This window comes from Thamnophis elegans, chromosome Z, assembly GCF_009769535.1.
Source record: "Thamnophis elegans isolate rThaEle1 chromosome Z, rThaEle1.pri, whole genome shotgun sequence".
NCBI classification, from domain to species: domain Eukaryota; kingdom Metazoa; phylum Chordata; class Lepidosauria; order Squamata; family Colubridae; genus Thamnophis; species Thamnophis elegans.
Genome location: NC_045558.1, coordinates 56,694,469 through 56,717,284, shown reverse-complemented (window position 1 = coordinate 56,717,284; position 22,816 = coordinate 56,694,469). Strand labels below are relative to the sequence as shown.

Here is a 22,816-nt window from a genome sequence, read left to right as displayed (position 1 = left end):
TACCACTCTAAAGCTCTAGTAAAACCACACCTAGGGTACTGCATCCAGCTTTGATCAGCACACTATAAAAAGATGCTGATACTCTAGAAAAAGTTCAGAGAAGAGCAACCAGGATGATTAGGGAACTGGAGACTAAAACGTGAAGAACAGGTTACAGGAACTGGGCATGGCTAGTCTAGTGAAGAGAAGGACCATGGGTGACAATATTCCAATATTTGAGGGGCTTCCACAGAGAGGAGGAGGTAATGCTATTTTGCAAAGAACCTGAAGGCCAGACAAGGAGTAATGGATGGAAACTGACCAAGGAGAGATTCAATCTAGAAATAAGGAGAAACTTTCTGACATTGAGAACAATCAACCAATGGAACAGCTTGCCTTCAGAAGTTGTGAGGTCTTTATCACTTGAGACTTTCAAGAAGAGATTGGGCTGCCATTTGTCAGAAATGGTGTAGTTGTAGCGGGGTGTGTGTGTCAGACTAGATGACCTATAAGGTCCCTTCCAACTGTTAATCTGTTAAAATACTGGAATGCTGCTATCATGTCACCCCAATACTTTTTTTCTTTAGACTAGCCAAACCCAAATCCTGCAGCTGTTTTTCATGTTTTAGTCTCTAGGTGTTCACCTTAGTTGTTCTCCTCTAAACTTTTTCCAAGGTCTCAACATCTTTTTTGTAATAAGTGTTGGACCTGAGTGATCAACCCAAGATCAAGAAACTTTAAATTTGGATGAAAAAGAGACCCAGAGTGGAATTAACAGCTATTTGGCAGAAGGGTGATTTAACAGGAGGCGCGAGAAAGAGCGGAGACAAAAACTGAAATCCCTAGAAGACTTTTACTCCCAAAATTTGGACTTGGAAACATCAAAAATAATAAAAAGAACTCAGGGGGAATTTCCTTTCTTTCTTTTGCTACCTTTTTCTATTTTTTATGGAATAAATACAGATTTTGACAGATTTTGACAGCTAGAACACTTTGCCTACAGCAGAGAGGGAGGCATCTAGTGGTGAGAAGAGGATACTACAAACCTAATAGAAACTGACAGGGGAAAGTACATCTGTAACCTGACCTTGACTGTAGCAAATAAAGATACTTTGAAGCCCTGAGGAATAACAAGGAGGATTCGTTTTTGCAACAGTGTTGTGGATTGGACTTACTGTTTGTAAGGGGGAAGACAAAAAGTAAATAAATAGTGGAGTTGGACTTTAGAAATTTGAAATAAGAAAAGAAAAGAAAAACTTTAAGCTGAAGTAAAAATGATATAATAGAAAAAGTTTAAATAATTTGTTAAATTAATTAAACTGACAATATGGAATTTGGATGTATAATGTAATATTTGATAAGTTAAAAATGCATGTGAAACACTAAATGGGAAAAAACAGTGGAAACTCAGAGGGAACTTAGAACAAGGAGGAGAAAAGGAGAAAGGAAAGGGACTGAATGAAGAACATGAAGATCATAGAAGAAAAAGAGATTGAAAAAGAAAAATACTTAGATGATTATAGTGGGATTTACAGTTACCCAAAGGAGACAAGGGGGAAGTGGCCCCCCAAAAGGGAAAATTAAATAGCAAAGGTGGCATTAATGGGGAAAGATGGAGAGGTACTAAAACAACAGAATTGAAAAGGAGAAAAAAGATTGGAAAGAAAAAATATAGGAATTTCAAGATCAAGAAAAAGAAAAGGCTAGGCAAATGGGTGAAGAGAAGAGAATATAAGAGAAATGAAGCTCCTAAGAGACTAAAAGAAAATGGTTGAAAGGAGGAAAGAAAGAAAAGGATTTACTAGTAGAATAGAATGAAATCTAGTAAATATAGCCAACGGTATATATTCAATACAATGTGATGGAAATAGATTAAAACTATTACTTGTGGATAACTTAACTAAATGAAATGTTTATTACATTAAATTAAACTTGAGGATATGTTATTAGCAGTAAAACAGAATAGATGGAAATAATGTGTTAAATTTGATTAATTTGGAAAGGCAAATAATGATATTGTCTATATATTAAGAAGAAATTAAAATTAAGCGGCAGAATATGAAATAAAAATAAGATGACTGAAATGTAAAATGGAAATATGATGTAAAATGTACTATGCATAATAGAAGATGGAGAAGAAGGGGGGAAACCAGGACAATACTTTGTTTATAAAAGAAGTTAAAATATGTAACAAAAAATTAAAAAAACTTTTTTGTAGTATGGTGACCAAAATTGGTTGCAGTATTCCAGGTGTCTTACTAGGGCTTTATAAAGCAGTACAGGGCGGGGCATAACCTTTTCCTAGGGGGTCACAGCAAGATCGACAGCAGTTTACAACTTCCGCGACACCTCATTTTAAAGCCCATAAAAAACTGAATTGAATGAGCTATTAAATGTTAAATTTGCTTTAAGAATGGCTGGAAAATTCGATTCGGAAGAACAAAGGATCATTGACAGAATAAAATGCATTGCCTTTCGAGAGGCTCGCGATGCTGGAGCGACGTTTATCAATCGAAAATGGATTGCAAACAAATTGAAACGTCATCCGGATTGGGTTACTGATAATTGGAACAAAACAGCCCAAGAATGTTTCACAAAATTTGGAGAAGGGAGTCCTCTGCAACTGTCCCAAGAAAGCAAAGCCATCATTGCAACTGGCAGTCGCAAACAACGAAAAGGAAACCGAAAAGTGGCCCAATAAATCCTTCAAATTTGTGGAAAACGAGTTGATCAAAGGACAATCGGCTGATATCGAGAACGAGAAGGTTTGAAGCCATTCCACGTCATTTGCAAACCATTGAAAACTCAAACACACGTTCAAGATCGGCTTTGGTTGTGCGATTGGTTGTCTGAATGGACCGAGGAAGATTTTCTTCATTTGGCGCCATCTGACGAATTCTTCGTTTATGCCATTCGAAAACCGAATTTCCAGAACGATCGAATTTGGGCTAAAGACGTCGACGACATCGCCAAACATGAATGATATCGACAAATCGTTCGCAATCCGACTTGCATCGGGATTTTCGTCATTTTCACAGCCAAGAAACTGCATTGGGTTTTGAAGGATAAAGGGGAATCCTGGGATGGCAGTTATTTCCGTGAGAAAATTTTATTGGAGAATGTCATTCCATTTCTCAGTGATCCAGACAATGTCTTGGTGGTTGGTGAGGCTGTCTTTCTTCATGACAAAGCTCCTTGCATGCGTGCAAATGCGACTCAGCAATTGTTAAAGGAAAACAATGTCGAATTTTGGGGCAATGACGTCTGGCCGGGAAATTCGCCAGATCTCAATCCGGCAGAGAACATTGGGGCCATAATTAAGGATGAAGTGGAAGCTCTGATGATTCAGGAGCAAGGTCAAAATCGATATTCGGTTGAAACTTTGAGAATGAATTTGGAAACTGTGTTGAAAAATCTGGAAAATCGAACGGAACTGTTTGAAGATTTGTTGTGTTCTTATCCACCTCGTTTGAATGCTGTTCGAAGGGCTAATGGTGGTCATACTGACTATTAAATCGTGTCAATAAACTCAGTTTTTGATGGGCTTTCGAATGGTGTATGAATTATTTGTGTTGTTATTACAAGTGTTGCTGTGACCCCCTAGGAAAAGGTTATGCCCCGCCCTGTACTAATACTTCATGTGAACTTGATTCTATGCCTCTGTTTATATGTTTGATCTCCCGCTTGCTGCAGATTTAGTCTCCCAGTTGATATTTGAATAGTTAAAGTCTCCTGTTACTACTGTGGTATGCTTTCTATATACATTTGCTAACTGGTTGACCAAGAGTTCATCTATTTCTTCTTCTGGGTGGTCTGTAATATACACTTATGGCAATGTCACTTTTTTCCCCTTTTATACTGACCCATATAGATTCTGGAGGGGTTTTATCTTTGATCATGTGCATTTCTGTAGATATGTAATGATCTCTTGCATATAGTGCAACTCAACCTCTTTTTGTTGATCTATTTCTTTTGAACAATTTATATCCATCCCTCAGTACATTCCAGTCATGGGTTTTGTCCCATCAGGTTTCTGTAATGGCAACTATGTCATATCTACCCTCGTGTATTATTGCTTCTAGTTCACCCTGTTTGTTCCCCAAGCTTTGAGCATTTAAGACTTTTATGCCTATCTGTAGGTATGTTTCCTGCATCACTTAGTTGTTGTTTGAGGCTTTTTCTCATTCCCTACCTCATTGTTTGATTTGTTTTCTTGGGATTTATGATTGGTTTTGTGTTCTAAAGATTCTAAAGATTGGTCACTCTCCTCCTTCAATTTTTGTTTAAAGCAGGGTGGATTTGATTTACATCAAGTTGATTTAAATCATTAGTAAAAAGGCTTGATTTAAATCAACTCGATTTAAATTATAATTTTTGAAGAGAAGTTATCATCTCTATACCACAGCAGCTCCTCCTCTGACCTGCTGTTGACTCACTGACAGTCCCAATATTGCAGAATATATAGCCTCATGCTACATAACTAAGCTCCATTTCATGCTGAATTAACTAAATTATTAATGTGTCTTAAAACTATCTTTAGATAGATTTTTACTCTAAAAGCATTTTATTAAAATAAATTTGATAAAAAACAAAAAAATCCTATTTAAATTTTTAAAATTCAATTAAAAATATATATATATATTAAACCATTGATTTTTATCCACCCTGGTTTAAAGCCCTTTTGATGAGTTGGGCCAGTCTTTTTCTGAGTACATTTTCTCCTGTTTTCGTGAGGTGCAGCCCATCCCTTGCCAAGAATCCTTCCTGAAGGTAATGTAGTCCATGGTCTAGGAAACCAACATTTTCTTGATGGCACCAACCCGTTGGCCAGTGGTTTATTTCTAGATTTTTCCCCCTCAATGGGTGTTGCCCTTTCTTGGGAGTACTGATGAGAACACCACTTGCGCTCCTACTGCTGCTACGATGAGGCAGAAAGCCATGCGGCCTGTCAGAATCGGCAGGGAATTATGGAAGATCGTGGGAAGCCTGTGCTTACAGTAGAAGCAAAGTGCAGCCTGTCTCTTTCAAGCAATGAATTGTCTCTGTGTGAGAGAGTGAATGAGTGAAAGAGAGAAAGAGAAATAGCAAGCGTAACAAGAATTGCAGGCAACACTGTTTGAAAGGGGTTCCTCCCCTCTCCTTCCCCCCCCCTCTCTCTCCCTCTCTCTCTCTCTCTCTCTCACGGCAGCTGTCCCTTTCAAGTGATCAAATGTTGCTTGAGAAATCAGCAGGGAAAAAAAACCCTCCACATTTTTCTGCTGATCGTCCTTTTCTGAAGGGACACTTGAAAGGGACAGGCTGTGCTTTTTCTATTGTAAGCACATGCTTCCCACAATCTTCCAGAATTGCCTGCAATTCTTGTTACTGTGAGAGGCTGAATGCTGCTTCTGGGCAGAGGAGGCTCAGTCCCCTTACCTGGTTGCCCTCTACCGTGTGTGTGTGTGTGTGTGTGTGTGTGTGTGTGTGTGAGAGAGAGAGAGAGAGAGAGAGAAATGGCCAAGAGGAAACTCTTTCAAACAATGTTCCTGCAATGCTGTTACTCCCCTCCGCTGTTTCCCTCCCTCCCCCCCCACACACGCACACAGACATTTAATTGCTTGAAAGGGACAGCCTGTGCTTTGCTTCTACTATAAGCATACGCTTCCCACAATCTTCCAGAATTGCCTGCCAACCGCCCTTTTCTCAAGCAGCAGCAGCAGCCAGGTAGAGGCTTGGGGGGGAGCCGATTCTGACGAGCCGCATGGTTTTCTGCCTCATTGTAGCAGCAGCCTGAGCAACACCCAAGCTCCAGACCTAATGGAGTGCAAACCATGGTCACCACCTACTTCAGAGCCGCAAGGGGAGCTGCAGAACAGAGGGGCCCTTGGCTGTGAGGATGCCTGGCACTGTGGGCAGGGCTGGGGCTAACAAGAATGCACCGGAAATATCTCCAGGCGCCCAAAAAAACAGAATTCTCAGCCCTCGCTGGCTCAGATGATTAAAAGGCTGAGCAGCCATGAGGTGACCAGAGAAGGGAAGGGCTTCCTACTGTGCCATGCCCACCCACTTCACTAGGGGCATTTTGGGGCTAGGTTGTATTTGAGTTTGGCTAGAGTTGCCTCAAGATCTCTTACTTTTTCCTCTAGTAGTTCACATAGCTTACATTTAATATATTTATAATTTGGGTGTTCTTTGGGCATAAGCACAAACATGTAAGATATGTTGCATACCACAATAGTATCAATCACCTGTTCCATGAGTTTGTTTCTTTTTGCTGGTTCTTTTAGAGGTAAAAAAAAGTATGGATTTTTGCTATCCTTTTTCTCCCTTTGTGCTTGTTTTCTACCTTGTTATTTATTTAACTGGCTTATGTTAATTTTATTTATCCTTTTATTCCCTATATATTTTTAAAGTTTTTGAACTGCAATTTCTCCCTACCTTCTTATTTAAGATTTGCCTTATTTATTTGATTGACCTTATTCTTCCTTGATTTCTAGTGTTCCACTCTTGTCTTTATCATTTGCCTATTTATTTTGCCTATTTATAATGCCTATGTTGTTCACTGCTCTGGCCTCTTGTTTTCTTTGCAACTCCGTTCTGTCTTTCGATACTCAGGTCTTTTTGGCCTTGTCTCTACTCTGGTCAGCTCTTTTGGCCTGCTGTTCAGCTTTCCGATTGGCTCAGCTCCATTATATGGTCTACTCTCAGCCTGCCGCTCAGCTCCACCGTCTCTTTCTCCATTATGCACTGCTCTCAGGCTCAATCTCGCTGTGCTGCCCCTTACTGCTGCTACACTGCCACTGCTTTTTGCTCTGCAGCCATGTGGCCCCCATTTGCTGGTCCGTCATGCTGGGGACACTGCAAACAGGATTGCCTGGATGATCCCCAGCAAGCTTGCCTCTCCTCTCCCTCCTCCCTGCTTCGCTCTCTCACCTGCTCACCTCTTTGTTCTCTATCAGTCGTTGTACTGCCCTCTGTCTGTGGCCTCTCCATCCCAATGCTGATTTTCTTCCCTGCTCTGCAGCTGGCCCCACTCACTCACTGCCAATTGGTTTTGCTGTCCTCAGTCCATTTGCCTCTCCATTCACCTCATTTCAATGGACCTCCCGTCTCTTGGGTAGTTTCAAAGTTTAATAACACTTGTATGCCGCCCAATCCCGTAGGACTCCAGGCGGCTCACAATACAAATAAATCAAAAGGCATAGAAAAAAAGAAAAGATAGACTTCAAAACACACCATGCACTCCATTCCAAGTGGGGCTGGACCATATTTTGGGGTCAACAGCTCCAGGCCTGCCGGAACAGCCAGGTTTTAGTGGCCTTACGGAAAGCCGAGAGAGTGGGAAGGGTCCAGATCTCTGCGGGGAGATCATTCCACAGGGCCGGAGCAGCTACAGAAAAAGACTTCCCCCGAGTAGTCGCCAACCGGCATTACCCGATCGACGGTACCCGAAGGAGACCCAGGCAGCACACAAAACCACTCCCCCTCTGGTCCATGGAAAAACTTCTTTCCACAGAACCAATCACTGGTGCCCAAAAGGTTGGGTCTGTGATCTAGGACATCTTTACTGGAACTTTATGTGGGTAAACAAAGTAATCTTTTGTTCATTATTTATTAGGCAGGAAAGAAGAAAATATGAGGCAGGGCTGACGTCGCAACGGTGCGACATGTGATCTTGAAGCTCTAAGATCGCCATTGATATTTCTGAGCTTGTTTATTGAAAATGATGGTGGGATGAGCACGGATTGTTTATACAGGTGCTCCTCTGGGTACTATCAGTAGTTGGACTGGAGTGAAAAGCTTGGAGTTGAAAGATTGCAGTGAGCTTGGAAAGAGAGCTGTTAACTTTGTTTGGAAAAGAGCCTTGGATTCTATATAGTGGCAGTGTTTACTATTTGAAGAAAAAGATCAATACAGACAATGTTGCAGCAGGAAAAAGAAAAGGAAGTGACATTGCAGATGATTATGCAAGAAATTCAAAAAATACAAGTAAGAATAGAGAACATTGAAAAGACAATGAAGAATATTGAACAAAGAACAGAAAAAACAGATGGAAAAATTGAGAATATCCACCAAACGATGATGAACTATGAGGACAGATTTCAAAAAATTGAAGAGAAAGATGAACAAAGAGATAAGAAAATTGGAGATATATACAGCAAATTGAGCGTGGTTGAAAAAGACAAGAGTGGAATATTGGAATGGGAGATTGACAGACTAGAATTTTACCTCAGATTCCAGAATATAGAAGAAGAAAAAGGAGAAAAATCGGCAGAAGCAATGATAGAAATTCTGGCAGAAGCATTGGTGATAATCAAAGGGAAGATGATGGAAGGAACAGATGAAGGGTTTCAAGCCTTTACAAGATATGCAGTGAAATACAAGTTGCCAAGAGATGTCTTTATAAGATTTATTAAAAAAAACAATTTGAATACAAATACCACAAATGGCAAGAGATAAAAGATTGTACTACTATTGGATGGATACAGGATGATGTAATGAAATGCTATAATAAAAATTAATTTGAATTTATTTAAATTTAGAATATTTTGCATAAAATGAAGTATTAATAGTTATAGTCAAATAAATGATTAACAATGATAATAATGTATACATATATACTAGATTGATAATATGAGGTTTTATATAATTTGTAAGGACTATGGAGAGGATGCACAAAAGTTTTATAACCAAAGATAAACAATTTTATAAAATATGGAACTTATCTTATCAATGGTTAGGCAAAAAAATATGGAAGTGAAATATGCTAGAGAATTTTATAAAGATGTATTACTACTGGATGGATTTAGGATGATGGAAAAAATGCCATAATATAAATTTATTAAAAAATTAGAATATCTCACATAAAATGAAGTAATAATAGTTATAGTCAAATAAATGTTTAACAATGATAATAATTATATAAACACATATTTTAGATTGATAACACAAGGTTCTATATAAAATGGAGGTGAAGATTATGGTGAGGTTGCACAAAAGTTTTATAACCAATCGACACACTGTATGAAACTGGAAGATGGTTTTATGTTTGTCTGTGCTTGTTTGTTTAAAAATATTTTTAATATATATATTTATTAACAATATTTATTTATGCATTTATTGTTCTAAAGTAGTGGCATTAATCTTTTTTTCTGACCTTTTTGTTTCTTCCAAGAGTGCACAAGAATACAAACGACTAGCTGAATCTATTTATCCTCATACATATAATCCTAAAATGAGTTTGAATATAAGTGGTGTGGAAGATGACAGATTCTCACAAAGGCTTGATTCTGCTGGAAAAGAAGGGAAAGGAGACAAAGTATATTTTTTGTTCACTCTATTCTTCCATTCAGTTTGATAATATTAATCTATGTATAAATAACAATAATGGCTTTCTGATTTGCTTTCATTCATATTAGTTATAAATAGTACCAACCTTTAAAAACATTGCTTGCTATTGTATAACAGAAATAATCAGAATATCATTATTAAAATGTGTAAACTTTTTAAAGAGTTTAAAAATTTATGCTTCAGTCCAGTAATGCTTTGAATATAGAACATTTTGGTTTAAAGCTCTATTCCACGGGTGTCAAACTCACCACATCACATTGCTGTTGTGTGATGTTTTGTGACATTTTTCATGGAGTTGGGGTGGGTGTGGCCTTTATGTAATGCATCTGGCCAGTGGAGTACCAGTTTGACACCCCTGCTCTATCCAAACTAGGCTTGAGGAAATAAAATGTTTCTAAATCCTGAACCTGGTAATGATGATAATTATATGTACACACTCAGAGAGAGACATACATCCTCACTTGCTGTAGTTCTCTTAAAAAAAATCAAACCATTCTATTTTGATCACCCAATGTAAAAAAGATGCTGAGACTCGAAAGAGTGCAGACAAGAGCAACAAAATGATTAGGGGACTGGAGACTAAAGCATAGAAAGAACGGTTGCTGGAACTGGATATGTTTAGTTTGATGAAAAGAAGGACTAGGGGTGACATGGTAGCAGTGGTTCCAATATCTCAGGGGCTGCCACAAAGAGGAGGGAGTCAAGCTATCCAAAGCACTTGAGAGCAGGACAAGAAGCAATGGGTGGAAACTAATCAAGGAGAGAAGCAACCTAGAACTAAGGAGACATTTCCTGACAGAACAATTAATCAGTGGAACAAGTTGCCTTCAGAAGTTGAAAATTTTTCAACACTGGAATTTTTAAGAGATTGGATAACCATTTTTCTAAAATGGTATATGGCAAGGATGTCAAACTCAAGGCCTGGGGCCCGTATCCAACCTATGGGGTGCTTAGATCTGGCCCGCAGGGCTGCCCTGGAAACAGCAAAGAGTGGCCTGCAGTGCCTCTACCAGCGAAAACAGAGCTTGGGAGGGCCGCGAGCACTTGGGCCACCACAAAGGCCTCTGACATCAGTGACATTGAGCTGGCCATGCCCACCTGGTCCCCCAAGGTAAAAAACAATATTGATATGGCCCTCAATGAATTTGACACTCCTGGTATAGGGTTTCCTGCCTAAACAGGGAGTTGGATTCGAAGATCTCCAAGATCTCTTCCAACTTGATTATTCTATTTCAAAGTTTCTGATGCCTATAGTGTATTACTTGAGTTTTTTGTAAATAATTTTTATGCTGATTTGTTTTGTTATTTAATTATTTCAGAATAATTCACTGAATGATAACGATACCAAAAAAGTTATTATTGATCAAACAAATGAGGTTGAACAAAAGGAGCATGAACCAAAAGGAGGTAACGCTTTGTGTATTTGGCCCCCATTACTAAGTACTAGAATTTTTCATTGAGTTTTTTAAAAAAAAATAGACTGTGGAATGGGAAAAGAGTGACATAAAATGGGATCTATTACAGTTTTTAATAGAAGGCCAATTGGTGTGTTTTGATTGTAGTAGATTCTTTATTGATTCTTCTTTTGTATCTTAAGTTTTAACACAGACATTGGAAATGAGGGAAAAGTTTCAGAAGCAACTCCAAGAAATCATGACTGCCACAACCTTAGCAAAGCTGCAAAGACAAAGGAACTCTTTATCTCGGAATGGTTTTGAGAATTCTCCAACAACTCCAGATGGACCTCGTTCTGCTCGGAATGGCCGCAGTAGAATTTTGGAAGCTTTAAGGTAGCTACTAGCTAGAATATCTTAAGATTTCAGGTCTGTTATCTTAGGAAAATTGCTCAGAGCAGCTTACGTTATGTCCTCATTTTTTTCCAAACACTTGCTGTATATCCTCATGTCCCAGGCAGTCACATGATGGAGCAATTGATGTCAATACTGAGCCATCCCAGAATGAACAGATAATTTGGGATGACCCTACGGCAAGAGAGGAGAGAGCAAGGCTTGCCAGCAACCTTCAGTGGCCTAACAGTCCTTCACAGTATTCAGAACAAATTCAAACTACTGCAGTGCCCCCAGGAGAACTTTCACTTAGAAAGTCTTTGAGTGATGCAGAAATTATTGAAATGGGTAAGTTGCAGCATAAATGGAGAATGGCATTTCAGCATTTGAGTTTGGATTTCATTATTGCATGAGAATCTGTAGTTAGAAACTGCACAATTTAGCTGCCTTTATCATTTTTTATTTATGACATGGAAGATATCTGGGCTGAATTAGGTATATTGCTTTCATTTCAGTGCTTGACAATTTGTGGAGCTTCTAAAATTTATATAGAAAAGCGAAGAGTCACACAGTGAAGGTTATCTGGATTATTTGTTATTTTGTAAATGAGCACTTTAAATGCTTTATTCTTTTTAATAAATCTGCCTGGAAGGTATTTTATTTTTATGTTTTTATAGTCTTGATGAATTTGAAATCCTTTCTCATGCAAAATGTTTGGATTCAGAAATGTGTACTGAGACTGAAATAGAATTTAGAACATATGTGTTTGGATTAACCTAATGTTTATAATTGATATTGATTATTTCCTGATTGCTTATTTGTACCCTATGACTATCATTAAGTGTTGTTCTTTATGATTCTTGACGAGGTATCTTGTCTTTTTATGTATACTGAAAGTACATGCACCAAAGACAAATTCCTTGTGTGTCCAATAACACTTGGCCAATAAAAAATTCTATTCTATTGTATCTTATATGTAATTGAGTTTACATTATATATATTGTTATTTCATGTGTAAATAAAGCTTGGGTTATAGCTTTAATCATGTTAATTCAGAAGAAAATTCAATTTACGTTGAAATAGTTACCTACTATTAAGTAGATAGCTATCTTGGAGTATTGGAAATGACTCATGTGAACTTTGCTTTTCAGTATTCAGATTTAAATCATGCTCCTTTTTTACTGGTCCATTTTTATTTGCTTTTACTCACTAAACTTCAATTTCATCAAATATGAAAAATCATGCACTAATAATTTTCTGATTTAAGGGATTAATGATTCAAAGAAAATTGATTCAGTGGAGGTTGCAAGTCTTCTAATTAGTAATCCAGAAACACCGATTAAAGAAGATCACCTGATCCCAACTCCATTGGCTCCAGCTATTGCTTTTCCATTGGCAAATCCTCCAGTCGCTCCCCAGCCAAAAGGAGATGTATGTTCTGTCATGGTAAATGAATACATAGAGTAACACATAAAGTGAGAAATTGTATTTCTAGTTTGAAGTATTCTTAGGAGCTACCAATAAGATAATATGAAATTATAGATAGTAGATGTACAAGACAGAAAAACATGTTCATTTCAGAAGTTTCCCAACAGTTACTTTCAATCTTGTAATTTCTTCTATTTGCTAAAGAGTAATGAAGATATTGAATCCAGACAAGAAGTAAGTTGTGACTCGTAGTTAAAATAATGGGTTTCACTTCACAGAATTTGAATTGGCTATGAATTTAGTTCTCTCATCCCCCAAGTAGACCAACGCTACAATTTTTTAAAATGTTTATGAAAAATCACCTGGAAGACAGTTGAACAGGCCTTTCATGAAACTGATCAGTTTAAATTCTCTTCTTAGCCTGCCAGAAATCCTTTTCCTTGATTAAAATTTAGTTGAAAGCCTGGGAAAACTAAAATCCTGCCAATGCTGCAAAGTTCAACGGAAACCCTAAGTTAAACATCAAAATTCCCAATAAATATTCATAGTACCTAAGTCTAATATTTAATTGCAATTGACTATTTCTGACTTTATTCTTCTTGATTAAGAAACTAGAAATTGGAATTTAATTGGTCATCTTTACTAGTATAGAGAGATATATGCATGCCTTTAGAATGATCTAGAGCAGGAGTATCAAACTTGCAGCATCATGTTGTCATGTGATGTATTGCAACTTCCCCCCTTTGCTAAAAGTGGGGTGGCCAGCACCTGACGCATCTGGCCTGCGGGCCCCTAGTTTCACACCGTGATCTAGACCAGTGTTTTTCAACCACTGTGCCGCGGCACACTAGTGTGCCGTGACATAGTGTAAGGTGTGCCGTGGGAAAAACACTTTATGTATAGTCAATATAGGCACAGAGTTAATTTTTTTTAACATTTTCTAATGGTGGTGTGCCTTGTGATTTTTTTCATGAAAAAAGTGTGCCTTTGCACAAAAAAGGTTGAAAAACACTGATCTAGACTATTGTGGCAGAAGCAAGCAAAGATAGTCCCAATAATAATAGGTGGCTTAAGTGCAATCCCAAAACAACTGAAACACCATTTTAACATCATTGGTATTGACAAATTCACCATCAGTCAATTGCAAAAGACAACTTTACTCGGAACAGCTTACATCCTGCAATGTTATCTGTAACACCATGAAACATCCACATCTGCCTATTCCAGGTTAGGTTACAGATTAACAGAGTTGGAAGGGACCTTACAGGTCATCTAGTTCTACTAGTCCTTGCACGGATTCAGTAGGTAGACCATAGTGCCAAATTCAGTCTGAACATCTGTCTGACTCTATGATGAACAAAATCATTATTATTATTCATTGAACATGAAACTCAGTCAACTGAACATTTAAAAATGTGTCATAAATACCATTGATTGGGGGCAAAGGTTGATATGGGTTGCTGCTAGTGTCCTAGGTATCAACCAAGTATCTTCTTAAAATATATGATGTTCCGAGTAGCGCAGTTTTTTGCAGCTCCGCTGGTGTTATTGCAGGAAGCTGCAATTTGTTGATGCATTTTGTAAAAGTGCCCAGATGCAAAGTGCCCAGATGACAATGGGTATCACTGTTACATGTTTTATCCATAGCCGTGTTGTTTCGATGGCCAAGTCGCCATATTTCGTGATTTTTTTCCAGTTATTTTTCTTTGACTCTGACATCTCGTGGTATAGTAATATCAATAAACGGTACACTTCGGCCCTCAACCACTGTGATATCTTGACCATTATTATTATTATTGTTGTTATTTCCTCTTTTATTCATTAAACATGAAATTCAGTCAACTGAACATTTAAAAATGTATCACAAATTATTGTTATTGTTATAATTATTATATACTAAATAGTGGCAGTGTATTACTGTAATAAATGACAATGTAGTAGCACTGCAATATGTGAAAAGGGGGATTTGATAACCTGCTTCTTAAAGGACTGGAACTGTAGTTGTGATAATTTAAGTTTGATAACTTAGTCTAAACTTATGTAAGATGGCTTGCTAATATATGCAAGAATTTTTTTATGTAAGAAGGTATTTTTAATTAGAATGCATCCTATTCACCCTTTAGTTGTTTTTCCTTTGTTTCATATTCAGATCACTAAAATTGACCAAAGGGACTATGAAGAACCAACAAAAATGCACAGATTTCAGCTCTCTTCTCTTAATCCTCAGGAACGAATTAATTATTATCAGCTAATTGAAGAATTAGGTAGGTGATTCAAAGATTTTTTTGGAGTGTTGTATCCTGATTCTCATAGAGACATGTTGAGTCATGTTTCTTTTGAACTGCTTGAATTACTGAATAATTCTTAAATTCCTAAATTTGCTTTTCCTACAAAAGGAATTCTGATTTAAAATAACAATACAAAAATATATTCCTTAGGGGGAGTGGTGTTGGAGAAGCAATGCTTTGATTCAAGCTGCACACATACAATTGTGGGACAACCTCTTCGTAATGAGAAATTCTTGGCATCAATGGCAGCAGGAAAATGGGTGCTTCATCGTTCCTATTTGGAAGCATGCAGAGCAGCAGACAGCTTTGTAAAGGTATTCAACCTTATTAAGACCATTTAAAATTCATTAATATTTTAATGTAATTTACACTTTAGACCAGTGATGGTGAACCTTTTAGAGCCCGAGTGCTAAACTGCAACCCAAAACCCACTTATTTATCACAAAGTGACAACCCGGTTTTAGTTTAGAAAAAACAACTCATACATTAACATATTTTGTCTTAAAAGAAAACCCCAAAACAGCTTTCAATGATACAAAACTTTTGTTATTTACAATTTTGGGCCAACCTCAACCATAATTTTATTTAATTATGTTTTAACATTTCTGAACTGTCCATTTCCCTCAAAGAGGGAATCTTGCTGATGGCAACTCTGTCCTCAAATATATTTGGGCAACATTAATAGAGGATTTGAATCCCAAAATCAAACACAGCCTTCCCATTCATCTTTCTAGCAAGTGTATGGCCCACTTCATCTATTCTTAGACACCAAATATTCCTGGTTGCAATGCTCCGTCTAATTGTGGACTGTCAATACGTCTGTTGCATTACACAATTAGGCAAATATTTTCAGATCCATTTACATATGGGCTAACAGTGGCTAACATCCCTATCAATTTAACCACTTTGATTGAGAATGTATTGATTTAGGGATGATTTAGAGCAAGTAAAAGCTACTGTGTTTATTAGCACTTTTGGCAAAAAGAGTCTTAATTGTAAGTACTAGAACCATTAGAATATATCTTGGGTTTCTTTGGAGAAGGTGAGGGAATTTTTTTATCTTCATTTCTATTTTGTTTTATATTATTTTAAAACAACATTCAACATTTGTTTTAAATTCTACAAATTACCCAGTCATTGATAACTGAAGTAATCCATCCATTCTCCTTTTTTCAGAGAGTAAATTATAATTCTAATGTTAAGTTTGTACAACATGCTGGGCACATAGAAGACTCTATTAGGCAGGTTGTGTTAACAGCTTCATCAAAGCTCTCTGAAGTAACACAACCTACCACAAATCCTATTGTGCCTTAGTATGATCCCAATCTAGAACTTCATCAATGAATATGTTTAATGACATGTTCATGCAACATATGTCATATTTTGCACTCTTTTACTCAAAATGGTCCACTTTGTTGACTTTGCCGAGCCAAAAAATCCCTTTATGACTTAGAGTGCTATATGGATGAGGCTTGTAGTTGTACATATCAAGATTCAGGGGGTGACTTTCCCTTTGTAGCCAAATTAAGACAGTTAATTCAGGTCCCGTCCAAGCAAGGGCTGTCTACGGCATTGCCTGATGGGCCTGTGACTTCGGTGCTACCCATCTGCCGTGGAAAAAGGCTCTAGTTCTTTTTAACCAAGCGCTTCACATTAGACTTTCCTTGCTTCTTTTCCTCTGGGGGTGAAGCTCGAGAAGGGGATTGGGTCAGCCTCTGTGGGATCATGGGGCAGCTTAGGGGGTGGGGTCCTCACCCTGGCAAAGTGTGAGGACCCAAAGTACAAGGACAAAGTGAGGGGGGAGAGAAGAGGACTCCAGCTCCATCAGGTTCTTCTCTCCCCCCCCTTACTTTCTCCCAGGGCGAAGACCTTGCCCCCAAGCTACCCCACGAGATGCCTGATCCCACCAGGGCTGCCTCAATAGTCAAACTCTGACAAACTCTGTGCTGGGGCGATGTCACATGTGCCCACAGAGAGGGATCTGAGTGCCCCTTCTGGCACATGTGCCATAGGGTCTCCACCATTGCTCTAGAACATAATTTCCCAGTATCTATTTCATGGTAAATAAATATTTGTCTGAATCCAACCAATGTATGTATGCATTGAGAATATATATATATTGTGGTGGTTGAAACAGAATATTCACTCTGGACAGAGAGGAACACTGGTTTGAAAGAGGGGTAAAAGAGACTATCCACATTAAGACTTAACAGCCCTCTCGTAACAGAGGAGGGATGCAGCATCATCTATCTCCTGTTTACAACACAGTCCTCTCAGCTGTTCTAGCAAGGCTTCACACCCATTTGCACTATTCAGGTGACCCTGAAGGCACAGGGTCACCCTGAATGACTCTCAGAAAGAGGGCTAACAATCAGATGACTGCAAAAAATATAAACTCATCCTCCACGATTCAGTTAGTACTGAAAAAGCTTCTTGCATGAGAAGCAAAACATCTACAAGAAAAACAAAGTCCAGTTGCTTTTTGAAAAAGCACCTTTGGAATTCCTGTCTTACTTCTTTGCACGATTTCAGCCCATAAACAGAACAATAAAGAATTAAGCAGAACTGCTGAAAGGACTGAAATGCCTTGGGCTGCTATCTTTGTTAAACTACAGCAGGGGTGTCAGACTCAATTTCATTGAGGGCCACATCAGCGTTGTGTTTGACCTCTGGGTGTGTGGCCCGGGACGAGTTGTGGCTAGCTTGATATCATTCATGTCGGGGGTATCTGTGGTGGCCAAGTGCTAAGACAAAACTTCCCTCAGACCCTCCCTCACTCTCATTATAACATCCTTCCTTCCTTTCCTTTCCTTTTTTCTTTCCTCTTCATTCTCCTTTCCTTATTTTTCCTTCCTTGCTCTCTTCCCATCTTCCATTCTTTTTCTTTGTTTTTCCTCTTTCCCTTTCTCCTTTCCTGTCCCTTCTTCGATGCTCAAATGCAAATGAGCAAACATTTCTCCTTTTGTTTTGTTTTTAGTTTGTTTTGCTGGCCCTCCGCCAGTGAAAATGGAGCCCGGGGGGATGTGTGACCCCCCCCCATGCCCCATTTTTTCCTGCAACACCCTCCTTCAGCTCTCTGCAACGAAAATGGAATTCCAGGAGGGCCACCCATGCCACATCCACGCCCCCCGAGCTCCCCCTGTTCTCGCTGGCAGAGGGTTGCAGGAGGCTGTCATGGCCAAAAACAGGCATGGGAGGACTGAGCTGTTTTTGCTGGCAAAGGGCAGTCCTTTGCTGTTTTCAGGATGGCCCCACATACCAGATCTAAGCATCACGGGCCTTGAGTTTGACACCCCTGAACTACAGAGTAAGCCATATTGTAACTGCCCTCTTAATAAAGGTATTAGGATTTCCATTGCTCATTGTGATCTCATCTAAAGCCAATCGTGTGTAACAGCATGGTTGGCCATTTAAAAATGATAAATTCGAAACTAGCAAAAGTACCGTAGTTTTTTACATACACCTAAGACTTTTTAAAACCCTGTTTGTCTCAATGAATCCATTCACCCAAGTGAATTCTGTATTTTTCTGGCTCTTTTTAAATCCTTGAAACAGGTCTCAATAGACTTGAGCAGTATATCCTTTACTTCTGTTGGGATGTAACATTAATGCCCTGACCAGCATCCTATTCAGAATCCCACTGCTGAATGAAGTGGGAAAGGAAGCATGTTTTGCAGCGCTTCATTGTCTGTTATTCTGGAGTGAGTGCGTAAAAATAGCAAGTGATTGTGAGGGAGGAAAGCAATTGAACAAATGTCCTATATGTGATTCCATTTCTTTCTCTAAACTTAAGGAAAGGTGCTAAGTTAAAATCCATCGCCTTTCACTTTCAGTAGATACAAGTCTTTTGAACAAACAGGTCAAGTTTCAGTGGACGGTTTGTTAGGAATGATAGATGGATGTGGTTGCATAAAAATTGCTATATCTATGTTATGAATGTGAGTAGCAAGTTGTCTGAAGAGAGATCCAATAAGTATAAATCTGAATTAGAATTTTTGTCAAATGAAGTATGCTTTCAGAAATTCTGGTCTTATTGAAATTTGCTTAAAATATGAAGCAGAAAGAGAGTTCCTTTTCCAAGAAAGTTAAAATATTGGATTTGGCTATCGCATGAATACAAGTAGTCCTCAACTTACAACAGTTCATTTACTGACCATTCAAAGTTACGGCACTGAAAAAAGTGATTTAGACTATTTTTCACAGTTACAATCATTGCAACATCCCCATGGTCATGTGATCAAAATTTGGACACTTGGCAATCAGTTCATATTTATGACCATTGCTGTGTTCCAAGGTCATGTGATCCCATTTTGCAGCCTTCTTATCAGCAAAGTCAATGGGGAAGCTAGATTTGCTTACCAACCAAGTTCCTAACTTATCAACTGCAGTGATTCACTTAACAACTGTGGCAAGCAAGTTTGTAAAATGGAGCAAAACTCATTTAACAAATTTTTCACTTAACAACAAAAAATGTAGGCTCAATTGTGGTCATAAGTTGAGGACTACCTGTACCGAAAAAAATAATTTTAATAGATTGAGCTTTGAAAATTTCTACTATTCTGTCCAGTTTCACATGACAATGATTTGTCTTAAGATTTTGTTTGAAATTTCCTTCAAACTTGACAGAGTTAAATACATGTCATCTTTGAGTTAGAAAGTTAATGGAGCCTGCTGTTACAGGATTCGTTGGAGTAAATCATTCCCTGCATTTGCCCATGCATTCGCTAATTGAATGCGCAGGTCATTAAGTGCACCTGAGGTATCTCAGGTGGGGAAGGCCCAGGGAGGGGGGCAGGAATGGAAGTCCACCTGCTTCAGATCACCCAATGCCTCCCCTAACCCACTGACATCTCATGCTTCCTCCCCTGGGGTCCCCACAATCGTTCCCCCTCCCATTCTGCTGCACCAGATCACTTACCTTGTGAAGATCAATCAAGCTGTCTCCCCTCCAGCTTCTTTGCCGCAGTTTGTTTGCCTGCAGTCTTGGCATGAAAAGCATTTATAAGCTGATGTGACTTTGGAGCAGCAAAATCACTTTGCTTCAAGCCTCCCATCAGCTTGAAAACACTTTTCATGCTGAGATTGAAAGCTTTTGGAGCCTATGATCTCACACTACTTTAGGCAGGGCAAATGTTGCAGTGCCTTTGTGGTCATTCTTAAGCGTGAAAAACAGCTGCGGTGCTGCAACATTCGTAACTTCGGGACTCTGTCCTAAGTACTGGAGGGGTTATAACTTCTAACAGTCGTTAAGTGAACTGTCGTAACTGGAGAATTACCTGTATCATTATAGGAGGAAGATTATGAGTGGGGAAGCGACTCTATACTTAGTGTACTGACCGGAATCAATATAGTTCAGAAGAAGTTAGCAGTTGCAGCAATGAGATGGAGAAAGACAATACAACAATGGAAAGAGCAAAACAGCTCTGCTGAGGTATTTGCACATAAACATCATGAGTTGTAATGTGGACAGAGGTATATTTCATCTAACAGAAATATTATTCCATTTTAATTTACTCAAATTACTTTTTATTGATGGATAGCACATGAATTTATGAAAATGCTGCCAAGAAAACTGCAGGAACTAGTCCAGATAGTCACTAGGGGTCAATACTGACTCAAAGACACAAAATTTAAAACACCTTGTTATATAGTGGGTAAATAAATGCCCAAATGAGAGATTTAAGAAACATGATTTTTAACTTTGATTGGAATCCTGTGGTTTCCTATCATTCTGTTTGTGCAGTTTTCCCCGTTTCTCAGACCACTCATGTATCTAAATTAGGAAAATTTGATAGCAATTCATTGCCAAATGACATTTAAGTCACTAAGTTTCTTATGAGTTTTATTACTTTATTATATTCAGTGAAACAGAGAGCTGAAGGAAAGAATCTGTGAGTTAATGAACATTTTTGGACTTACCATATTTTTTGGTACATAGCACACATTCCCCCCCCCCAAAAAAAGTGGGTGGAAATGTCTGTGTCTTATACAGTGAATGTTGCCAAAGCCCCGCCCACCCACTGGCTCCCACCATTCGGTCTCTGTCTCCCAGCAATTTGCGTCCTTGCAGCAAACAGTAAATAGCCTGGTCAGTTTCACCACAGCCTGCTTTAACATGAGCAGCTGATTGGAGATTGGGTCTGCATCCTGGAATATCATCTATTAGCTGTTCCAGGCTCCGGGAATCGCCACTGCCCATTACTGGTGCTGCCCCCTCCATTGCTCATGCTAAACCAGGCTGTTCTGAAGCTCACCAGGGTGTTTGCTGTTTACTGCAAGGAAGCAAATTGCAGGGAGGCAGAGGCAGATTTTTTTTTTTCCTCTACAAAAGCTAGGTGCATCTTATAATCTACAGCATCTTCTGGTCCAAAAAATATGGTACTCCAGACTTTGCTGTCCATGATTTGGAAGACTCGGTTCATAATCTTTCAGTTGAGAGACACTTTTTATGTGTGTGTGACCAATATGAGTGCATATTCAGATAACTCTATTCTCGCAACATATACTGAAACACGGAAGGGCTATAGATGTAATTCATTTTATTTCCTTTTTTTGTTCAAAGTAACAGAAAGGCTTTGACTTGTTATTTGTGGGTGGTGGTATTGCTGAAGTCTTTCTGCAGTTTCCTCTGAGTCGGGTACAGCATTTTTTGCCTTTTGAGACTCTAACCACACGCTGTTAGGTAGAGTATCTTGTGCAGGAATAAGGCGCAATTTGAATTGGAACAGTGAAGAACATTAATCTATATTTCTTCCTTGATTAAAAATTGCTAAAATTAATTAATCTTAGAATTCACTTGCATTGTCTATCTGAGCCTGAAATATAAATGGTAAAAAATTTAAAATATTTCAGTGTGACAACAATTTTGGTGCACACCATATTTTGGTGCACACCCAAACATATATAAATATGAATGAATGTTTCTTTCTTTTTTAGGGAGCATTTGGTGGTTGGAGAGTTATTTTGAATGTTGATCCAGCAAAGGAATCAGGCTTCAAGCGTCTTCTAGAATCAGGAGGTGCAAAGGTTGTGTATACATTTAATTGTTTAGATATCAGTATATTTGATAATCATGGGTGAGGGAAATGTTGCTATTTTAATAAAAAAGAATGCTTTCACATTGTATGTTAAACCTTAATAATTCTTTATAATTGAAAGAATTCCATTTGAAGGAATTATTTCAATTGTAAAAAAGGAAGAGCATATGGGTGGCAGGGTTGTATGGGTGTGCACCAGAAATGCAGTATGGATTGAGGAAGATGTGGGTGGATGGCATACATCAGGAAGGATGCCTGGGAGTGCCCAAGAAGTGCTTTGTAAATCGTGGAAGATTCTTGGGGTTGGTGTAGGTCAAGTAGGGTGTACGGGGCCGTGGGTGCATATGAGGTGCCACCAGATAAGGTAAGACATGTGTGGAGGTAGCATGAATCAAGAATGCTTGGATGGCCTCAGGGTTATGTGAGAAGGGCCATGCTGGTCAAGGATGGCATACCTGGGTGGCATGGATTGGTAAGAGTGTTTGGGAATGGACTCACGCAAGTCAGACCCAATCTACCAGGGGTGCAGGCAGAAGTCCTAGGTCCTAGATTTTGGACACATTCTGTAAATTAAGACTATTTGAATCAAATTACCTTGATTCAAAAATTGTTGCCCTATGATGCACTTGCCTGGTTAAATGATAAGAATTTTATTAACATATAGATATTTAGATCTATGTTATTCATTCATATCTACACAGGGGAAAATGTGGGAGAGCACATTATTTACTTGTAAAACAAAAAAATTAAGTAATTATGATTTACAATAAGTTTTTGCAAAATGCAGATGCAATATATTGTCTCATGAGAGTTTTCCCCACATGAGCAGACATTAATCATCATCCATCATTAGTATTGTATTATATTTCAGCAAAATGCTGTGTACATTTTTAAAAATCTGACAAGCTGTTTTCTTGAAGGCTACATATTAGATGATCTTGTTCAGTTCCTGAAATTGACAAAACAA

The 22,816-nt window shown here is 38.5% G+C and overlaps 1 protein-coding gene across 4 annotated transcripts in view; it reads left to right on the top strand.

Annotated features, from left to right (window-relative positions):
* Positions 1–22,816, top strand: part of TOPBP1 (DNA topoisomerase II binding protein 1) — an 84,092-nt gene that overhangs the window by 55,056 nt on the left and 6,220 nt on the right. Inside the window, exons 18-26 of one of the 4 annotated variants that reach the window (XM_032236807.1) lie at positions 9,134–9,277; positions 10,629–10,716; positions 10,907–11,099; positions 11,221–11,444; positions 12,364–12,527; positions 14,674–14,788; positions 14,963–15,126; positions 20,103–20,243; positions 21,749–21,838. In XM_032236807.1, the coding sequence (XP_032092698.1) occupies positions 9,134–9,277; positions 10,629–10,716; positions 10,907–11,099; positions 11,221–11,444; positions 12,364–12,527; positions 14,674–14,788; positions 14,963–15,126; positions 20,103–20,243; positions 21,749–21,838 (1,323 nt within the window). Of the gene's footprint in view, positions 1–9,133; positions 9,278–10,628; positions 10,717–10,906; positions 11,100–11,220; positions 11,445–12,363; positions 12,543–14,673; positions 14,789–14,962; positions 15,127–20,102; positions 20,244–21,748; positions 21,839–22,816 lie in introns of those variants that run through there. The other 3 variants (XM_032236808.1, XM_032236806.1, XM_032236810.1) reach the window with 3 other exon arrangements.